General features: G+C 36.3%; 1 protein-coding gene across 6 annotated transcripts in view; it reads left to right on the top strand.

The window, feature by feature from the left end:
- The window catches only part of OTOG (otogelin), an 85,901-nt gene that overhangs the window by 14,537 nt on the left and 51,506 nt on the right, over window positions 1–19,858 (top strand). For 5 of the 6 annotated variants that reach the window (XR_014947077.1, XR_014947078.1, XM_032445043.2 and 2 more), the window contains exons 15-24: window positions 162–307; window positions 4,416–4,548; window positions 5,435–5,612; window positions 7,168–7,292; window positions 8,059–8,271; window positions 9,686–9,851; window positions 10,219–10,293; window positions 11,554–11,597; window positions 12,216–12,369; window positions 17,025–17,132. Coding sequence is in view for 3 of the 6 variants with exons in the window: in XM_032445043.2 (XP_032300934.1) it covers window positions 162–307; window positions 4,416–4,548; window positions 5,435–5,612; window positions 7,168–7,292; window positions 8,059–8,271; window positions 9,686–9,851; window positions 10,219–10,293; window positions 11,554–11,597; window positions 12,216–12,369; window positions 17,025–17,132 (1,342 nt within the window). In the remaining 3 variants the exon portion in view is untranslated. Of the gene's footprint in view, window positions 1–161; window positions 308–4,415; window positions 4,549–5,434; window positions 5,613–7,167; window positions 7,293–8,058; window positions 8,272–9,685; window positions 9,852–10,218; window positions 10,294–11,553; window positions 11,598–12,215; window positions 12,370–17,024; window positions 17,133–18,681; window positions 18,768–19,858 lie in introns of those variants that run through there. The other variant, XM_085550203.1, reaches the window with a different exon arrangement.

The raw sequence follows: 19,858 nt of genomic DNA on the forward strand, positions 1-19,858 counted from the left end.
CTTCAGTTGACAGACTTACAGATATGTTTCATGGAAGAGTTTCCAAGTGCAAGATGACTATTTCATTGTTGTTTTGCTTTTCCTCGTGGTATTCGTGGCCAATAATGTTCTAACTAGGAATTAGACAAATGTCTTAATTACATTATTTGTTTATTTCTCAGCTGAATGTTCAGTTTCAGGAGACATTCATTTTATGACATTTGATGGGCGTGAATACACTTTTCAAGCCACTTGCCAGTATATTCTAGCAAAAAGTCGTACATCTGGAGAGTTTACTGTTTCCTTGCAGAATGCTCCTTGTGGACAGGTAAGGCTTAGTACTTTCTCATTATGTTTATATCTTGAAGGGAAAATGTGTATTAAGGAGGGAGAAATATCAAAGCTATTGGATATATTAAAATTATTAGCAGCAATTGTCCTTAATGGTGAAGTAGTTAAACGCTTTGGCTTGCATTTAATAGGAAGGATCATGCCAGTGTTCTGATCCAGTGTTCAGTGAGGTCATTCAATAGTACCTTGTGATTTCTGTGGCAAATCCTGGACGATGACTTGTTTTCTTTAGCTTTCTGGGACTTTCTGGATTTGCAGTGAGCACAAAACAATCTTACTCCTTATTACTACTAGAAAGCTAGAAAGAAGAATGAGGATGTTTGAGGATGTCGTGTTTTTTTCTTTTTTTTTTTTTTTTTTTGCATTTTAAGTATAGATTTCCCTTTTGGATTTGTTCTAGCAGCTAGAAATTCACTTTGGCTTATGTCAATATAGGAAGTTTTGGGTAGATTTTGAACAACTCTCTTGGCTTTAGGTATAGATATATGTCTGTGTCTACTGTTGAGAGTGTGTTGACTGTACAGCCAAGTGTGTGTACATATAGCTGATGCTGTGGATGTTACTTCATTAGTGAAGTTCTAATACTAAATACTGAAGTCAAAAATAAGTTCCATTTACTTTTGTAAACTTGTGTTGAAGACCTCATCACTTACTCTGTGGATTTCTAAACTCATATTATACTGTTGTGCTTATGAGGTGAAGAACACTGAGGTTTTGACTGAAATTACACAGTGTGGTTCTCCTGAGGTACAACCAGGTACAGTATTTAATTCTGTGTATTTCTATAAGTCATGTTGCCATTGTGAAGCTTCTCTGCAACTTATACTGTTTATACACTTGCCATTCCATTGGGAGGAAAAATGGTCATGCCAAATTTTCTAGACTCGTATTTCAGTAAGATCTTTTTGTTCTAGTGATATTTGTTCTGAGTGACAGAGAAGACCTTTAGAAAGAAGTCATATGAAATTGAAATTTCATGAATAGAAATTTTACAGTATTCAGTAGAACAAAATAGAGTAAGTAGAATTATAGTAAAAACAAAATATAGCAATAATAGAATTAAATAGTAATCTGGACACAGATACAGAATGGGAGATGAAGAAAGGGATCTCACAGTCAAGAGCGCTGACTGCAGTGTGGGGTGGGTTGAATGCAGTGTGTAGACATCAGGTCAGAAGAGGTGATTCACATGCTGTATTTAGTGTTGATACTACTTTACCTTGAATACTGTGTGCAGTTCTGGGCTTCACGATATAAAAACAATGTTAAAGTCCTTAAAGGCAATCTTTGGGTTTGGAAAACCACGGTGATCATACTTGTATTTCATGTTTGTAGGAGGGAGGAGACCACTTGATGATGATATGGGAATTATAGCAACTATCACATAGATTGCAAGTACATATTGATGTAGATTATTTCAATTAGTGTTCTTTTCCTTTACTCTGGCTTCATCCCATACTAACCCTGACTTCCTGAGGAGTAAGTCAGTATCCTGACCAAGAAGAAACACAAAAGCTGTGAAACAAAATATAAACATAGGTATAATCCTCTTCTGTCAATATAGTATTATAAAATTTTTTGCAGTCCATGAAGCTTGTGAAAACCTCTTGTATGTTTAAATAGCCCTGTACTACACCATTACCAAAACTGGCAGAAACTTGCTCTTTGGTTTAGTTGTGATGTTTTTATTGAGGAAGGTGGCAGACAAATTAGTTAACTTTCTGTAGCACTCCTGACACTGCAAAATGCCTTCTATATTCTTTGCCCTGGCTGAGGAATTGTGCTTAAGGCATCCAAAAGACTTGTAGGTGGGGAAAAAAAAAGAGTTTTTTACTTCATGTGGGCTTCCTATTTTGCTTTGCTGTTAACAAATTTAGCCTTATCAGTCCCTAATAAGCATAGACTTCTACAGAGCTCTGAATGGAGTATTCTGAATGCAATGGCCAGGTGGTTGAGCTGAGGCTTGCGCGTGATCTGTTCCAGAGTTAAATGCTGCTAAATTGGTTATCAGTAGGAAAATGAGAGGATAGCAAGAACACTTTGTGTGTACTGTAATTCAGAATTCTGGGGCTTCAGTGCAGCTGTTTGTGTGCCTAACTACCAAAAGGGTACCACTTGGCAGAAGAACTGCTTCACAGTCCTGTAGGCAGGGTCTGTGGTGGTAGAACAACGGGAAATGGTTTCAAGCTTGAAGAAGGTATATGTAGCTTAGATTAAGAAAGAAATCTTATACAGTGAGGATGGAGGCACTGGAATAGGTTGCCCAGTGATGTGGTTGATGCCCCATCCCTGGAGACTTTCAAGGTGAGGCTGAACATGGCCCTGGGCAACCTGATCTAGGTGTGGTGTCACGGTTCATTGCAGGGAGTTGGACTAGATGGCCTTCAGATGTCTCTTCAAACTCTAAGAATTCTACGATTATTTATTTCCATTTATAGAAATGAATGAATTGAAATGGGAAGCTAAAAGATTTGCTACGTAGAACCTAATTTCTCAATAGTTTGAGATTTATGTTTTTAAAATTCTGACTTTCTTTAAGTTATCAGTCCCATCGCATTAAGTAGTGTAGAAAGAAAATACCTGAGGAGATTTCTCTGAGTCACAAAGAGCTCAATCATCTCATGCTTTAGAGCTGATGATATTAACAGTCATCAGGCAACAAGTGATTTGAAAATGATGTGGAATTTTGTTTAAGCACTTTTTGGAATGAGAGTCAGCCGAGATCAGTACAGATTAACATTATCTAGGTTTCAGGTGACAATCTCACTGTTTTTGTAGTCTGTATGATGAGAAAGAAGTCTGAATATAGGACCTTTTTAAGGTGTTGAGTGAGAGAAATGGCCATCCCTGTGAAAACACCTGCTGAAAGTTGGCAAGTGCAAAGCATGTGAACGGAGCAGTTAATTGAAACAGGAATAATTGTCAAACAGCATTTCTTCAGTTCTGAGCATGAAGAAATAATGAAGCTTTTGTCAATATTGTATAGCAATGTATATATTATGGAGAGTTGTTCCCTTGGCTCTGCTCTGTGGGTAGGAGCTTGTATGTTTTATTTTCAGCTTCTTAGAAGGTAGGCAAAACTCTGAATCTATAGCTGCTATTGCTGAATGATATGTGCAAAAGTCACATTTCATAGTGAAGAAGTGGGATAACTAAATAGCAAGAATGTTGTTTCACAATTCACATGTCCATGTTTGTCAGTAGTCTAGGAGATGTGGTTGAACCTTCTGTACAGCAAGGGATTTGGTAATGTTGATTTTGGTAATGTTGACTGTTGAGTGCAAATGAGTAAAATGGATGTTGGTATGGCAGATGAAGTTAATCTGAAATATTTTTTTCAGTATATTTCCTGCTGAGTGAAATACTGTATTTTTTTTAAATGGTTTTCCTAAATGATATTTTGACCAAATTAGAGAATTGAAATGATTGTAAGGGATAAGCAATACAACAATAATAAAAATAAACAAGTCAGACTGGATGGGTGCTTTGATATGCTGCTTCTTTTTTTAAATCAGTATTAATTTTGGGAGCTTATGAACATATTCCACAATTCCTTTCTTAAAAATAATGAAATTAACTGCTGTTTATTTTTTTTTTAGTAAGTTGCAGGATGCTTTTATCTCTCATTATCTTGAAGGAGTGATGTACCTTGAATATGCTTTAAGGGAACCTGGGTATATCGGAACACTTTTTGAAGCTGAAAAGAATTCAGTAACAGATTTGTGTCCTGCCGTGTGGATAATGCAGCTTTCTTTGTGTACAGGAACTCAGCCACAGTGCGTTTTGGATCAGTGAATCTCATGAATTGCACATGTCTTTGTAGTAAGCCTTGGAAGAGCTGTTCACATTTCTCTTTTCATAACCCACTTTTGAGCTGTTAATGTGGTAGAGTTGTGTCTTAACATATATTTGAAATCATTAAAAAAATAGTTTTTAACAATTATGTTGTACATTTTTTAAAGTGCAGTCTGCCAGGAAACCACATAAAGCTGATAATTTTCAATTTCTCCCTATTAACTTGCAGTCTTATATAACATTCATCCTGCTTGAAAACAAGTGTATTTTTAAATTATTCTCTTTTGTAGAACCAGGATGGGTCATGTATCCAATCAATCAGCATTATTCTTAAGCAGGACCCCAAGAGGCAAGTGACTCTGACTCATTCAGGAGATATTTTGATATATGACAAGTACAAAATTAACCTGCCTTATGCAGATGGTAAGGAACAATAAATGAGTGTACAATGCTGATCAAGTGCTGAAGCAGTGCTTTAGTGCTGTATGTGTATGCTGTGATATCATGAGTATTGTTAGCATGCTAATGCTAAGTGATAGATTGTTGATATTAGTGCTGTTCGTTTTTTTATTAAATACTTCACAGTTTAGCTGCTAGTGTATGTTGTGCTCTAATGTTAGGAGCTGTAATGTGCTAGTGCCTCTTATGTTAAGATAAAGTATGTTACATTCCCAACATACCTGAATACCATCCTTCATATTCATGAAACTGGTTAGTAAGATTCCAAGGGAAAATGATTGTCTAATTAATGACTGAATAATTTCTCTTTTTTCTTCAATGAGATCTTTAAATGTCTCCCTGTGAAAATACTAGCAGATATTTTGTATATGAATGCATGACTGAGGGTCAGTGTTAGCTTTAGTGAGAGGGTGATAGGCAAGCCAGGAGTTCATTTGATGGCTGGGGGGACTTGGCTGTTTGGGAATTCCCAAAAGGGACTTCAACGCAGGTAGAACATTACCACTGCTAGAAATAGATTCACTGAAAGAAGTGAATAGAAATGCTATCTCCAGTGTTGACGTCTATAAATTGATGTACTCTTTTAGTTAATCTGTATGAATATTGTGGTGAACTCTAGATTTGTTATTGCTAAGTTTGACTGTCATTAATTTTTTTATTTTATTTTTTTTCCCCCCTTTTGAAAAATAACCTTATGTAATAAATCGAGTTTGGGGACAACAGGGCAGGAGCAGGAAAACAGTCACTTATATAAAAGACCATAAAAAAAAGAGTGAAATGACAAGAAGCAAAATTAAACTTATAGGTGTTTTTTCTTTGCCCTTCAACAATCTCTATTCTTATTCACTAGATTTATTTGAAATACGGAAACTCTCCTCTGTATTTCTTCAAGTAAAGACACACATTGGATTACAAATACTATATGACAGAGAAGGACTGAGGCTTTATCTTCAAGCTGATGACCGGTGGAAGGATGATACTGTTGGACTTTGTGGAACCTTCAACGGAAATATGGAGGATGACTTTTTGTATGAGTACATGAATATTTACAATTAGAATGGTGAATCAAGTGTACTCAGCTAAATAGATGGATTAAAAAAAGTATGTTGTAAGATTTAGTGTTAGTGGGATGGATAGTAGGTTTTGGTTCACAGCCAGAAACAGTCCTTCAAATACAGAATTTCAAAACAAGTTCTGCATAGATTATTTTAATGTAAAAACGCAGTGAAATATATACCATTACTAAGGGCTACTTTATCTGAACATTTGTCCAAAAGATGGGCTTGCCTATATAAGGGACTTCATTCCTCCCCTCAATACTTTGTCTGTTCAGCTCCTATTCTCTGCTTCAGGTTCTAATCTGCTTTTGCCAATAAAGCCTCCTTTGTTCAGTGCCTGCAAGTCAGCAATAGGAATTGGCTGTTGCCTGAACTTCACTCGTGGTGTTACAGAGAAAGATGGTCAGAGCTGCCTGAGCATCAGAGTAAACGGGCTATTTAGGCTAAATAATTGGCCTCCAGTTGGTGAAGTAGCTTCATGTAAGAGGGGAAGGGGAATGGGATTTTAGAACACTTCAGAAGGCTTGGTTAATGAAGGAAAAATAAGTATAAAAAAAAAACAACAAACAACAACAACAACAAAACAACAGGAGAATTACTGTCTCAGGTTAGGAATATGAGTCAGAATTGATTGAAAAATAGCAAATCTTTACCTAATAGTTCCCGTATTTTAAAAAATAATTAGAAAAGAGGAAAAAAAAAAAGAATTTATTCTTTTAAGGTTAGAAGAATTTCCACAGACATTGCTGTCTTTTGCAATGCATCCACCAGAAGTATTACTAGTTGTTTGCCTATACAGTCTTTTACCTAGTGTGCAACACACGATGTTTAAGAGCATAGTTTTGATTATTATCTGTACATGATGTTACTTTGTTAACAGAGTTACTTTACTTGCTAACAGAGTTAACTTGTAACAAGTTAACAGAATTAACTTGTCAAATCAGATTTGATTTGATCAAAACAGATTTGATCAAAATCTGTCTTCTGTTTTCTGCTGCACCTCTTCTTAATGAAGCCTCACGGATATCTGGTGTGCTTCTTAATGAAGACTCATGGAGATCCAATTGTTTTTGCACTTATATCTCTGGCCCATTGGATTTCCATTCCCTGCTCATTCTTTCAGAGAACTGGGAGCCAGAAAAGTCAGCTACTCAGGGTCAGTTGTGAAATTATAGGCAGAGGAGAGATCAGAAAGGATCAAGTATCACTGGGGAGGCAGAAGTATGAATAAGAGAGTGCAGACTTTCTGGACAGCGATGTTCCTTGCTCTCCTGTGAAAATGGAACTTGGTCTGAAAGGAAATCTGTTGTTTCATACAGAATACCTAATAATCCTGGATCATGTAAGTTTTTTCTTTTCTGGGCTTTTGCCTGGAAAGAGAGAGAGAGAGATATGAAACTTTACCTGTTTAGTGCTTTAGGGGTGAGTGGAAGGGAAACTTGAATTAGCTCTGTTGAAGGATTTAGTAGAACTGAGATTACTCTGTAAATTCACTCTTTTGTGACTGATTTGTATTTTGTAAAAGATCTCCAGTTGGAGTAACTGAAAGCACTCCACAGCTCTTTGGAAATGCATGGAAAACATCATCAGCATGCATTCTTATGCATGATAGTTCACAAGTGGATCCGTGTGATATTCATCTACAATCAGGTGGGCAGTGATGGTCAATTTTTATAGACAAACACATTTTTACTTATTACATCTGTGCTGTTTTCCTAACTGTATGAGAGAAATGAAACAAACCAGTCCTCCCCACTGACAAAATGTAGTGAGATTTATTAAGCTCAGTCCCCTAAAAAACCACATAGAGTGTTGTTTAAGTACGTTTTGGGATGTGCATAAGCACATGAAATACTTTATTTCTAGTAGTAACATTTTTATTTTTTGACCACTAATTAAATGTGTTCCAAAGTAAGATAATAAGATGGGTGTTGGAGTTTAGCAGTTCCTTAATGCTCTCGTTTCCTCTGTGGTAGTGTCACTCCAAGCTTCCAGCTCTAAGTGTAGTTGCAGCCTTACCTAGTGTGTGAAAAAGTGTGTGAAACAGGTTTTCTTTACAATACTGAAATAGTTAGTGAGTATGACTTAAACTGTGGAAATACATACTCCTCTGTTTGTATGTAAAGGAGTGGATAGAGTTTATTATCTTGTACCTAACCTACATCAATGAACAAAGATGGATGACTGCCCAGGCACTGTCTGAATTTTGTACTTTTCCAAATACATTAAAATGGTTTTAGGAACAAGCTCTAAGTGATGAGTACCTAACTTTTCTATCCTTCAGTACAGTTGTGTTGATATAAAAAATAGTAAGATATATTTAGCAATAGTATTTAACTGTGATCAATAGCAAAGATTTTTTTAAAACTCTTTTTGAACTCTCCCACTGAAAGTGTTTAATCTGTTATTTGTGTAGCCTCTTATGCAGCGGAAGCTTGTAGCATCCTTACGAAAGACCTTTTTGCTCCATGCTACCCTTATTTGAGTCCCATTCCCTATTTTGAGCAGTGCAGAAGAGACACTTGCAAATGTGGACAGAATTGTTTTTGCTCTGCTCTGGCCCATTATGCTCATCTATGCAAAAGATTTGGAGTAGTAATAGATTTCAGAAGAAGTGTCCCAGACTGTGGTGAGTTGTCTTGAACTTCTAGTCGTAATAATTACTCTTTGAGGACTTGAGAATTAATCCATTTCTGTCACTTAAAAATCGATATTCATTTAGTTATTTTTCTGATTGTCGTTCTATCACAGTACTCAGAACAAGGATCTATTTCTTAGTAGGAAAAATGTGACTTGAATGTCTTTTCATACCTATGTTACTATTATTCACGGGCTGTGTAAATACATTTATTCCTTTCTTCACAGACATAAGGTTAATCTAGTTCTTTTAATGAGCCCTTGACAGAGATGAAAAATGTTGTTTCTATGTGTAGCAATTTTATTTTGATCGTCATCAACTTCCACTCTATTTGACAATTTCCAAGAGCTTGTGTTCTTACTGTCAGTAGTACAAACATGCGTAATAGACTTCTGGCATAGATACAGTTAATATCACTGATATTTCAGTTAAGATGAATGGAAGAACATACGTTCCATAGAGATAGCTAAATCTAACTTCTGTTATCTCATTTGTACTATTTCACCTGTAGAGAAGTGGTTAACATTACTTAAATCTTCATTTTACACAAACTTTTTGTGGTGTCTTCATGCATTTTTGAAAGTTTTAGAGTTAGGGATCCAGAAAACAACATTTAATTGACACCCGTATTGTGTTAGTAGGCTTGGCTCCATAAGCAAGGCTGAAAATCTTATCTAAAGAACGTCCACAAATTCCACATTGGGTAACTCACCACATCGTATGGGTATACAAGTCATAATGCACAATAAAGAGGATTTCTGAAAGTTCATCCTGCTGAAGTATCTCAAGCCAGATTATCTGCATATGTACCTTAAAAAACCAGCTTGATTAAATTCTGTGGCACAAATGGTGGTGCCTGCTGTTACTAAGTAAAGCTGTTTCAAAATATTTAATATTCTCTTGCTTTTAAAAAAGCAAGTGGAGATTTACTAGAGCATATGTAAAAAGTCATGCTTGTAGGGTTTAAAATATTAATCTTTCTAATTTAACAAGCACTTCAAATCTGTTTTTTAAGTTGAACTTTATGGAATATATAAGGAAAGATGATGTTTTGCAACAGCTGCAAAGTACACGCATTCCATGTATAGTTTCTAATATTTCTGTTAAGATGCTGTGTGTTTTCCAAAGGCCATGTGGAAGTGCCACATGTTTTGGAGTTAGAAGAAAATATCTGAACGGTTCAGTTTTCCGAGTATAAATCTGGATTAACTGCACAGACTTCATTTTATTTGTTATTAATGTGGGTATACATCTGTGTAGTTTATACAGCATAGTGCCAAGATAGCAATTTTAGTGGAATTTAATGTAATTGGGAATGAAAGAATGGAGATGTTTATCAGAAAACTGTTGTGAGGTACTTGAGTTTCTTGCATGGTAATTTGAGAGGTTTATTTCATTTGGACAGCTCTTTCATGTGAAGATACAAAGGAGTACAGTACTTGTGTATCTACCTGTGGCAGAACCTGCCAAGCACTGTCTGTGCCAGAGACATGCAGCAGTGATTGTGTTGAAGGCTGTGCTTGTCCCTTTGGAACATACTTGAATTCCAAGACTGAAAGATGTGTAGTGAGGTAGGTAAAGTTGCAGTTCTGATAGTCACACTCACTGTCTTACACCTCTACCTTTACATGATATATTGAAACATTAACAAACATGAAGCCTGTAGATACCATGCATGTTCAAAGATGGCAGGGTCTTAGGAGTACACAGAAACTGTGTGTTGATAAAAAATAGTCTGAGTACTTAAATTCATCAGACACTGACAAGGCTGATTGTCACACAGTGCCTTTTTCTGGCATATGAGAAACACAAAAGGTCTCCATTGCTATATGAAGATTCTGCTTTGTTGCTGATTTCACACCGAATGCAATTATTATTTTTTTTCCTGTCTTCAGTTTCTGAGGTAACCACAGTTACTTTTATTTTCTTCTTCTCTAGAGATGAATGCCCCTGTTATTTTCAAGGAATTGACTATCCACCTGGAGACAATGTCATCACATCTTTGGGCAAATGGTAAGAGAAAGTAAATTTTTTTTTTTTTCATCTGACAAAATATGCTCTCTCTCTGTTCTGAAAACACTAGGAAATCTTTCATTCTACCTTGTTTTTATTGTTGCTGTTAATAGTGAACATACAGGATAATCCTGCATTGGTTTCTATGCATATTTGTATGGAACTTCTTTAGAACTTAGGTTTTCAGGTTGCTGTGCTTGCACCTCTTTATGCTGAAGTGCAGAAAAGTTGCTGTCATTAGATAGATCCATACTAACACACAGCACACTGGAAAGCCCTGGCTTTTTCTGATTTAATTGTGCCAAACACTGTGCTAAATAGTTGGTTGAATGTGTTGGTGTGGTTGTCCAAAAATTGATTTTTTTATTATTATTATTTTTTTTTAAGGAATGACTGTACATGAAAATCATCTTTCTTTTGATTTCAGAGGAGTTTTATTGGAATTTGGCAGCAGGGATTTAAGACAAAATAAGAAATCTGTGTCTCCCATTTGGTTATGACTTTTGCTTGCAGTGTTTTGACAGTTGCTATCAAGTTTCTTAACATTTTTTCAAACTCACTAGACCATTTTAGCTGGAATTTTCAGATGGATACTTTGTTAATGTCTCTTGATAGGAATGGGTGAAAGAAGTATCAGTCTACTCTTAACTGTGTTTTGCTTGTGGAAAGGTCACCCTGGTTTAGTACAAAAAAGTCTTAATAGCTTATGTTTGTACTGTATTCAGCACTGGAGTTTACCTGCAACTGCGGGATAACATGTGGCTGCTCATATTGTCAAACTCTTAACATAACCCAATAGCTTGCTTTCATAAGATTGCATAGACAGAGCAGAGTGGCTTGCTGTAACTATGTGTTTAAGATAGTGCTTTATTTTGCTTCTGTTACTACATTTTCTTAGATGATCATCCTATTTACAAGGCTTGGTTTTTGCTATTCCCACACTGATGTCTTTAGGAGAAATATAGTGGTATATTTCTGGACATATTTTTGTGTCAAACCAGGTACTTCTTAGAATAATACTTGTACTATTCAGCTGTTGTTTGTAGGGATTATTTTACATCTTATGTTACATGGGAAGCAAAAGATTGGAGTTTATTAATTAAACTTTGACAATATATGCTTTTATCATAGTTCTAATTTTCAGTACAAATACTTATGCAGTAATTTAATTGATTTGTACTGTATATTTCATTATTGAACAGAAAGCAGCAATATCTGACACCTTCCTGGCTCTCATTATATCTTTTATCTTCATTCCAGCCATTGCAGTAATGGAGTCATGAATTGTGATAACAACATAATTGGTGAGTGAAGCAGTACAGGAAGAATATACTTGAAGTCAAATCAATATGTGCTCTCTAATCCCTGTGAAATTTTGTATTTGTTACAGGATGGTGCTAAATGTAGAAATGAATGATATGCTAGATGGAATCCCTGACAACTGTCTAAATTGTTTTAAATCTTAGGTGCCTAACAAACAGAGTAACTTTAGTAGGGAAAACAGAGGCTAGCATTATCATTTAAAATGTCATTGCAGGATTTGAACACTGTAATTAATTTTCTTTCACTCTATGAATTCTGAGTAAGAGATATGAAAAAGTAATACTTTATTTCTCATAAGGAAAAAAAAAATCTATGACATGTTTTTTCTATTACAGTATATTTTAAGTATTATGGTCTTTTTTATTTCCTGACTAACTGCTGAGAAAGTCATGCTCCTTACAAAATGTATGTATTAATTTGAGTATTTTGTGGGATATTTCTAGAGCTACTGGGAAATTAACTATGCTCTGCAGGAACGATTGGTCAGAAGTTATAGAGTCAGTACCTTTGTACTTTTATTTAAACAGTGTATTGCAGACCTCTATTGGATACAAAATTTGAAGTGTAGAGAACTAATTTGTCAATTTGTTTCCCCCCAGCACACAGTTGCCCACTTGGGCAGATTTATATTAACTGCAGCAATTCAAAGGTTGATGCTGAGCTCAGCAGAGAGAGAACTTGTGAGAATCAACTGCTAAACCTCACTTTCTCAGCTCACCTTCCTTGTGTTTCAGGTTGTGTCTGCCCACCAGGGTGAGTAGCATTTTCTATTGTATTTTGGTTTACTAGCTTAACTAAATTGAGTAGCTATCGCTACTGAAGATGTACCATGTCATTCCTTTGAGTTCTTGAGTTGACTGATACTGTCCAAACCCAGTGGCTACATTCAGCAGCATTATGTGGCTAAGAACTTGGAAGAGAACGAAGTTTGTGATGATCTACTTCTTTGCTATGTCTGGCTTTTAGGATTATGAACTTTTCCCATTGCATCCTGAAGCAAGTTGGTTCTTGCATTTAAGCAGAGAAAAGCCACATCAAGATATGCTGACCTCAAAGGTCTTGTATTTGAATGGTTACAAGAGGGAGAGACTTTCAACATTTTCAAGACAAAAATAAGAAATAGATAAAGCCAAAAGTTCCTGTAAAAAGTTTAACTTTTGCTAGTCTGTGTGTAGGATTTCACCCTCAGTTCTTGAAGTAGTTAATAGTGCCCTCAAGCCCAGGGTTTGGATTAGAAGTATTAGTCTGTACTGATAAGGTAAGAAATGACCCTTAGTTTGTTTCTATGTGTCTTTCTAGACAATCAGTTCATACTGGAGAAGGGTAGAACTGAAGTCACATTGTCAGCTTTACAAGAGTAAAATAGCTGTGGAATTTCTCTGATCTTAACGTCAGTTCTTGAACTGAAATCATTAGTTTCCACCCCTTGATTTATGCTCTTCTGAGATTTTTGCATCAGTTTCATCTGATTTGTTGCCCTTAAGCTAATCTGACTCAGTCAATAGTTAGGCCAGTTTAATGTGTTTTATTATTTGTAGTTGATTTTAGGTAAAGAAATGGGGGGGAAAGTAGTGTGCAGAATGAATATATCAAAACTAAGAAATATAAGAAGCTAATTCCAGCAGAGTGTTGTTTTTTTCTTTTCTTTTTTTTCTTCTTTTTCTTTTTTTTTCTTTTTTCTTCTTCTTCTTTTTTTTTTTTTTTTTTTTTCTTAGTGTGCATTCTAGTGCAACTTCTATGAAATAGAAGTTAAAAACAAAGTAAGTAAATCACAGTGAAATGTAGCAATGTAGCGGTTTCCTTTGCGGGTGTTACTTGACTCTGTTTTCAGCCTACAGTGGATAGATCAGAGACAAGTAACTGTGCTCTAAATACTTTGTGGGAGATCGTTCTCAGTCTGAGTTACAGTTTGTACAGTGTAAAAAATTATGATCATACAGTCTCCCTCTAGCTAAGGAGCAACCAAGAATGTTAAATTGCCTAAAATACATATAGTAATAATTCTCTGTTCTGATTTGCTGACACTTTTGAAGCTACTGTGCTTTTTAAGTTAAACACTTTGTCTATTTCTCAGTGTTTCTCATATCACTGTGTAAGTAACTTTTTCTTCTTCCTTACTGCATTTCAGAAGAATAAGTAATACCTGGTTCACAACACAGCTTGCAACATTGCAAGGTCACTCTTTGGATTGCATTTTCTGCTTCTGTGTTGCTATGATTCAGGTGATTTGTCTTCCTTACTTGAAGACTGAGTCTTCAGTTGGACTGTAAAATTTACTGTGATGGAAATTTTCCTTCTTCCTCATATGCAAGTTTTAATTACTAGTATTACTTCTTAATAGATAGTTGGATATCTTAAATGCCTCCTTCTAATTTTCTTACCAGGATAAAAAACCCGACCATTAGAAGTTCACCTGCTGCATGTTCTTGTTATTCCTAAATGCAAACATTAATTCACTACTTCTGTTACTTTGTTACTCTTTTTTTTTTTGTTTCTTTGTTTGTTTTTTTTTTTTTTTTTTTGTTCTGTATTTTCAGGAAAGAAAACCCCACAAATCATGAGTTCTCCTTTCCCCAACTTTGTGACCATGAATTTATCTAGACTTGGTTTGTGATTGGTACTCCCAAAAGTGGCAAAGTTGATTCATGTTTTAATTCTTTTGGTTCAAGAGTATATGATTTATAAAATTACATACACCTGAGGGCTGGCAACTGTATTATAGTCATTAAGACATAGAATGTTCACTTTTTCTCTCTTGAATGAGTGTTGTAGCATTACACAGACTTCCCAGGCTGGTTGTGATGTTCTCTGCCTCTGCAGGCATCTGTTAACTATGCCAGAGAATACTCTCCTGTTTGATGAACTTGGGCAGTACTGCACTTAACCTCTCATTAGATTAGAACAGCTTTTGTTAGGTCTGTTCCTTTTTCCTTTGCTTGCTCTCATGAAATGGAGCTTTAAAAATGCAGTGAACTAGAGGCAGAAAAAAACTGTAATTGTAATGAAGAAATATTGAATCAATTTTTCTCAAAAAGTATATCTGATTTATGGCTGTGTTTCTAAGGTGATGTACTGCATCAAATAACATGTAAGGAGCTTAATTATGTTCTTGGAATGCTTTCTTGAAACTGAAAAAGTTCTTATTCAGCTCCAATGTTGCAGTATTCTTCCAAAACAGGAATTAGGTTTTGCTTTTATGGGGGTTTGGGAGGAGGCAGAAGCAGTTGGGTAAGCCAAATATTCAGAAGACTCTTGGGAGGGCTGGAGGAAATGCAGAGGAAGAGGGAGGAGTCTACAAAAGAGGTTGCAGAGTATGGGAGCCTAGAAGAACCTTAACCATTCCACTTCGTTATTTTTCTTACTCTTTCCTACCTTTTGTATTTAAGTCGATGCTGCTTTTCTATGAGTTTTATTTTTTTGTGCACCACGCTGTGTAGCACTGGTAGTATGCTGTCGTGTTTTTTTTGTTTGTTTGTTTTTTGTTTTTAAGTGAGTGCAGGGATTCTACTGTTAAAAGATGAAATAGGAGTGCATGTGTCTCAGTTAAAGGAGTTGGTAGTCAGAGGGGCACACAAATAGTACTATAAAACCACTCAGACATTATTCAAAATGCCAGGTAGTTGGCAAAGTTATTTAATATTATTGCTAAAGTATGACAGAGAAAGGAATGGGTGTGCTTTCAAAAGCTCCCCAGACAATTAAGAAAACAAGGGTAAAAGCTGGTGATTCACAAACATTTAATAACTGCTCTGGTAGAGGTTGTAGGAGACTTTATTATTCTGCTTCAGATCTGTAGGCTTTGCAAAAGCAGCAGATTTGCTCACAGGACACATTTATCCTAATGATAATGTTACCGCCAATATTTAAGTATGTGTTTGTATGAATGAACAAAACTAAAACAGTAATGAAACTGAATATTGGTTAAGCACAATGAAATGCAATAGCTATCCTTGTATCTTTGCAGTTCATTGTGAGCTGGATGGTAAAGTATAGGTGTCAAGAAAAATGTTTGATACTTCAAAGGGGAACAGTGCAGGGCCTGTAATGTATTTGGAGTGAATTCTTAGATCACTGAAATCTATCCACTTGTTTGGCTTCACAAGAGAGAAAGCTGTTATCACCTGTTTTAGCCACTCTGAGGAAAAAGAACTACATTTAATATTGCCTTGACAGTGTGATGTTCTTTGTGTCTGAATGTGCTCTCTTCAGTTCTGAGCTTTAAGCCAGTGGGAATTTGTCTTCTAGCTGATTGTCTTCAGGTGGCACAATGCTTGTAATAAGTATGGATTACAAAGAACATGTCACGTACCCTGGGTTAACATATCGGTTTTTCAGTTTAATGTAGGATTTTTGCTGATGTCTGCACATACCCGTTAAGAGTTAAGGAGTTGTAATTTCCCATCTGAAATAACCACACGGAAGAAGCATCTCAGTCAGTTTACAAAGGAGTAATTCATTAACATGAGTAAATAAGGAAGTTCTTCGCTGAGTGCAATGACTAGATCTTTGCTCCAGGTTGCCAAGGGGGAAAAAAAATATATCATTCTGTAAAGATGTCTCATATCTCTTATCTGTTGTCCTTGGTGCAGTGTCTTGCTGAAATTGCAGTGCTAAATAACAGAAAGGCTTAATCTATTTTCTTCAGAAAGCTATAGAAACACAAGGAAACTGGTAAAAACTTTGTACTATTACAGAAATGTACTGTAATTCCATACAAACTCATTTGGAAAAAGAAAAAAGATTATCAACCCAGTATTAATATTTTGTTAATTCTTCAATACATATACATTTCAAAGCTTGCAGTGCAAAAACAAGGATAGTTTTAGATTTTGTGAGCTTTAAGAAATTTTCTTACTGTGTAACTAACATGGTACGTATCATGTTACTTCAGATTTTTATGTTGAGTCAAATGGATCCTGTATGCAGACAGAACAGCTGGACCTGCAGGAGCTGAAATTACTGATGTAGCCTATCAAGAGTTCAGATTTACAGCAGTTGCATGTCATTTGACTGATTCCTTTGTCATCAAAGGTGTTCTATCAGTTATTACACCAGTAGGTCCTGTGTGTGGTAACTGTTGAATCATGGCCTGAACAACTGATTGGGCATGGGGGGAAAAGACCCAGTCAGCCCTAGGAGCAGCACTGGTGAAAGCAATTCACCTGTGCAGCTGCGAAAGATGGAGCTGGTATTTACTTACTAAAGGTACAACATATAGCTGCTTTGAAAGTAAATGGCCAAATTATGCATATATAAGCATCCACAAAAATATACAAATAAAACTGTACCTACTCAATATGAGATTTAAAATATTTTTCAATAATAATGTAAAAGTTTTGAAGAATGTTTTTGTATATACATATCTGGTTTGGATGTACTTCTATTGAATGTGTATTTTTTTTTAATAGTCTTGTTAAGCACGGGGATATATGCTTGGAAATGGATGAATGTCCATGTTTGTGGAAAGGAAAGGAGTACTTCCCAGGTGACAAAGTTATTTCATCCTGTCATACATGGTAAGCACAGATCTGTTTGTTATTTTTCATTTTAGTTTTTAACTGTGTCTTGACTGTTCCTCTTTTTTTACCTTAAGCTTGCTAATTTGTAAGTTCACACCAGGTTCTTGTTATCCACCCACCATAACTTTGTGTGCTTCTATGAGAAGAACCTTTGGAATTATGTTTTTTTTAAGAGTTTCTTGTTTCCAGAAACTTTTACATAATGTAACAGCAGCATGTTGTTTGGGAATAAAAATAACTGGGTTTGGACAAAAGTTTGATTCAGAAAATCATGTTTTTGATTATTGGCATATCAAGATTCTCTAAATACTCCTTGGAAAATGTTTCTAGAGTACAGGGAAAAAGTCTTTCAAATAATACATCTGTATAGCATTTGTTAAATTGAAGCTTTCTATTTTATTTTAACATTTATGATGGAGTTTCAACATTCTTAGTGCTTAATATGTAACCCATGGTCTTCTATGATCTTAGAATCACAGAATGGTTTGAGTTGATAGGGTCCTCAAAGATAATCTAGTTCCAACCCCCCTGCCATTGGCCAGGTTGCCTGCCACTAGATCAGGCTGCCAGGACCTGGCCTTCTGTGCCTGCAGGGTTGGGGCATTCACTGCTTCTCTTGGCAGCCCATTCCAGTGCCTCATGACCTTCTTGAGTAAGTAAAGAATTTCCTGCTACTAGCTAATCTAAATCTCCTCTCTTTTAGTTTATAACCTTTCCTTTTTCTTGTATTGCTATCTGTCCATGAGTAAAGTTGGTCTCTTTCTTGTTCACAAGCTCTCTTTACATATTGGAATGCCACAATTAGGTCTCCACAGAGCCTTCTCTTCTCCAGGCTGAACAAGCCCAGCTCCCTCAACCTTTCTTTGTTGTAGAGATGCTCCAGTCCTTCGATCATCTTTGCGATGTTAAATCAGAGTATTGTGCTGAGCATAGTTGCAGTAAATTTTTTTGTTTTATTTGTGGGTGAGTTAATAGATGAATAAATTGGATTTTACAGGAACTGGTGTAAATAGGTGATGGTTGGTAGGATCACTTGGTGAACCTAATTGTTCACTGTCCAGTGTTGCTCTTGTGCATGGTGCCTGCCCTGTAGCTAGGTTACTCTGTGGAGTTTCCTTCAGGTGCCCTCAGTATAGAACACAGTACGCTACCATTTCAATGAGCTTCAATAGAGCTAGGATGTGAGAACATATGTGACTGATGGACCCACCTGTTTTGATCTTTGTTTACTGTTAAATTTTGCAAGCTGGCACAAAGAGTCTTATCAGAGCCTCAGAAAAGTCAGCTATACTGTCAAGTACCAAGATACTGTGGTAATGCTGTAGCCTCCAGCCTCTCAGCAGTGTAATTCTGCGCTTTTGTCCCCTTCTTCTAAGCTTACCAGGAACATTTAAAAGATGTCACCTGGTAAACTACTACTTCTGGCCTCAGTATAGCCTTGTACAGTGAAGGCATGTCCAGTCAGCACTAGACGTTGCCTTATCTTGGATATCAATGCCCCCTCCTTCCAGCCTTGTGCTGACTGCCTACCTCTGCCTCTCGTCAGGTTCTCAGTATCTGCTCTAGAAGATATTTGTAGCCCTTTGGTCGACTGGTGAAGCATCTTAGAAGCCATCTCCACTGGGCAGGCAGGTAAAGTTACTCGGGATATTCACCCCATTATTTCACAAGCCATCTTCAAGTTGGACCTGGTGTGCAATTGCTTATGTCAGAAAGAACTAATCTGTGTCAGAAAAAGGCATCAGGAATGTAGGTGGGAGTTTTCTGGATTTTTAGACTTGTTATTTTTCTGAGGCTAGGCCCATTAATTTCTTCAGGTTATCGTGGTTTTTCAACTCTTCTACGTCCAGGAAGCAAAGAGTTGCACAATGATAATGTCTTTTTGGCAATCGGTTGTTCAATGGTGAGAAATCTGCAGCCAGCTCTGCTTCCCTCAGAAGTGACAAATTTGATAAAAGGTGGAGAAAGTCTTTGAGAATGCTGTGTGTGTATGCACAGGTGTGTTTTGTACGGCAAGAAAAGGTTTGTTTTTGAGAATGAGAATACTCAACAAGCCCATTAAACACTCTTAGTAGTGACAATGACATTTGTGTAATTTAGCGTACAGAAATAGTGTTCACTAGTATTAAATATCATCACTCACATCTGATTTAATGTTTACAGCATGACTACTAATCTGATTTCTTTATAGAATGGTAAAATGACAAATGATTTTTTAAACTGGCAAAGCTACCGTTGGAGTGCCAGGGATGTTCAAACCTAGTTCTGGTGTCTGACTGAATTGCTATTTGATATTTCCCTCATTTTGAGATGGACTAGTTTTGTCTCCAGTGCAACTGCTTGAATAATATGCTGGCTAGATTAAACCAAAAAGGTGGTGATAGCAGCTAAACTTACTGAAGCATCATTTCAGTGTTGTGTTGTGCAAGGTAATATGGATGGTGGAGTTAGCTGTGTAGATTTGCTGTTGTACATTGAGACTATAGTGAAAATGCTGTTTAGTTGCTGGGGGATGCTGAATTGGGCTTTCTGTGTTTTTAAATACTTACTTGAATACATATTTCAAAGGAAGCTAGTCAGTCTGAAAGCAGCTTGTAGCTCTGCTTTTTCAACTAGGACTCCCTAGACTCTGTTAACAAAATGTTAATTTACTTGATATACAAGAAATGTGGAGCATAGGACATACAAGACATAATGTACCTTCAAAGCCCTTCCTTCTGACT

Source organism: Coturnix japonica, chromosome 5 (assembly GCF_054131305.1).
Source record: "Coturnix japonica strain WE chromosome 5, WE-NBRP24, whole genome shotgun sequence".
NCBI classification, from domain to species: domain Eukaryota; kingdom Metazoa; phylum Chordata; class Aves; order Galliformes; family Phasianidae; genus Coturnix; species Coturnix japonica.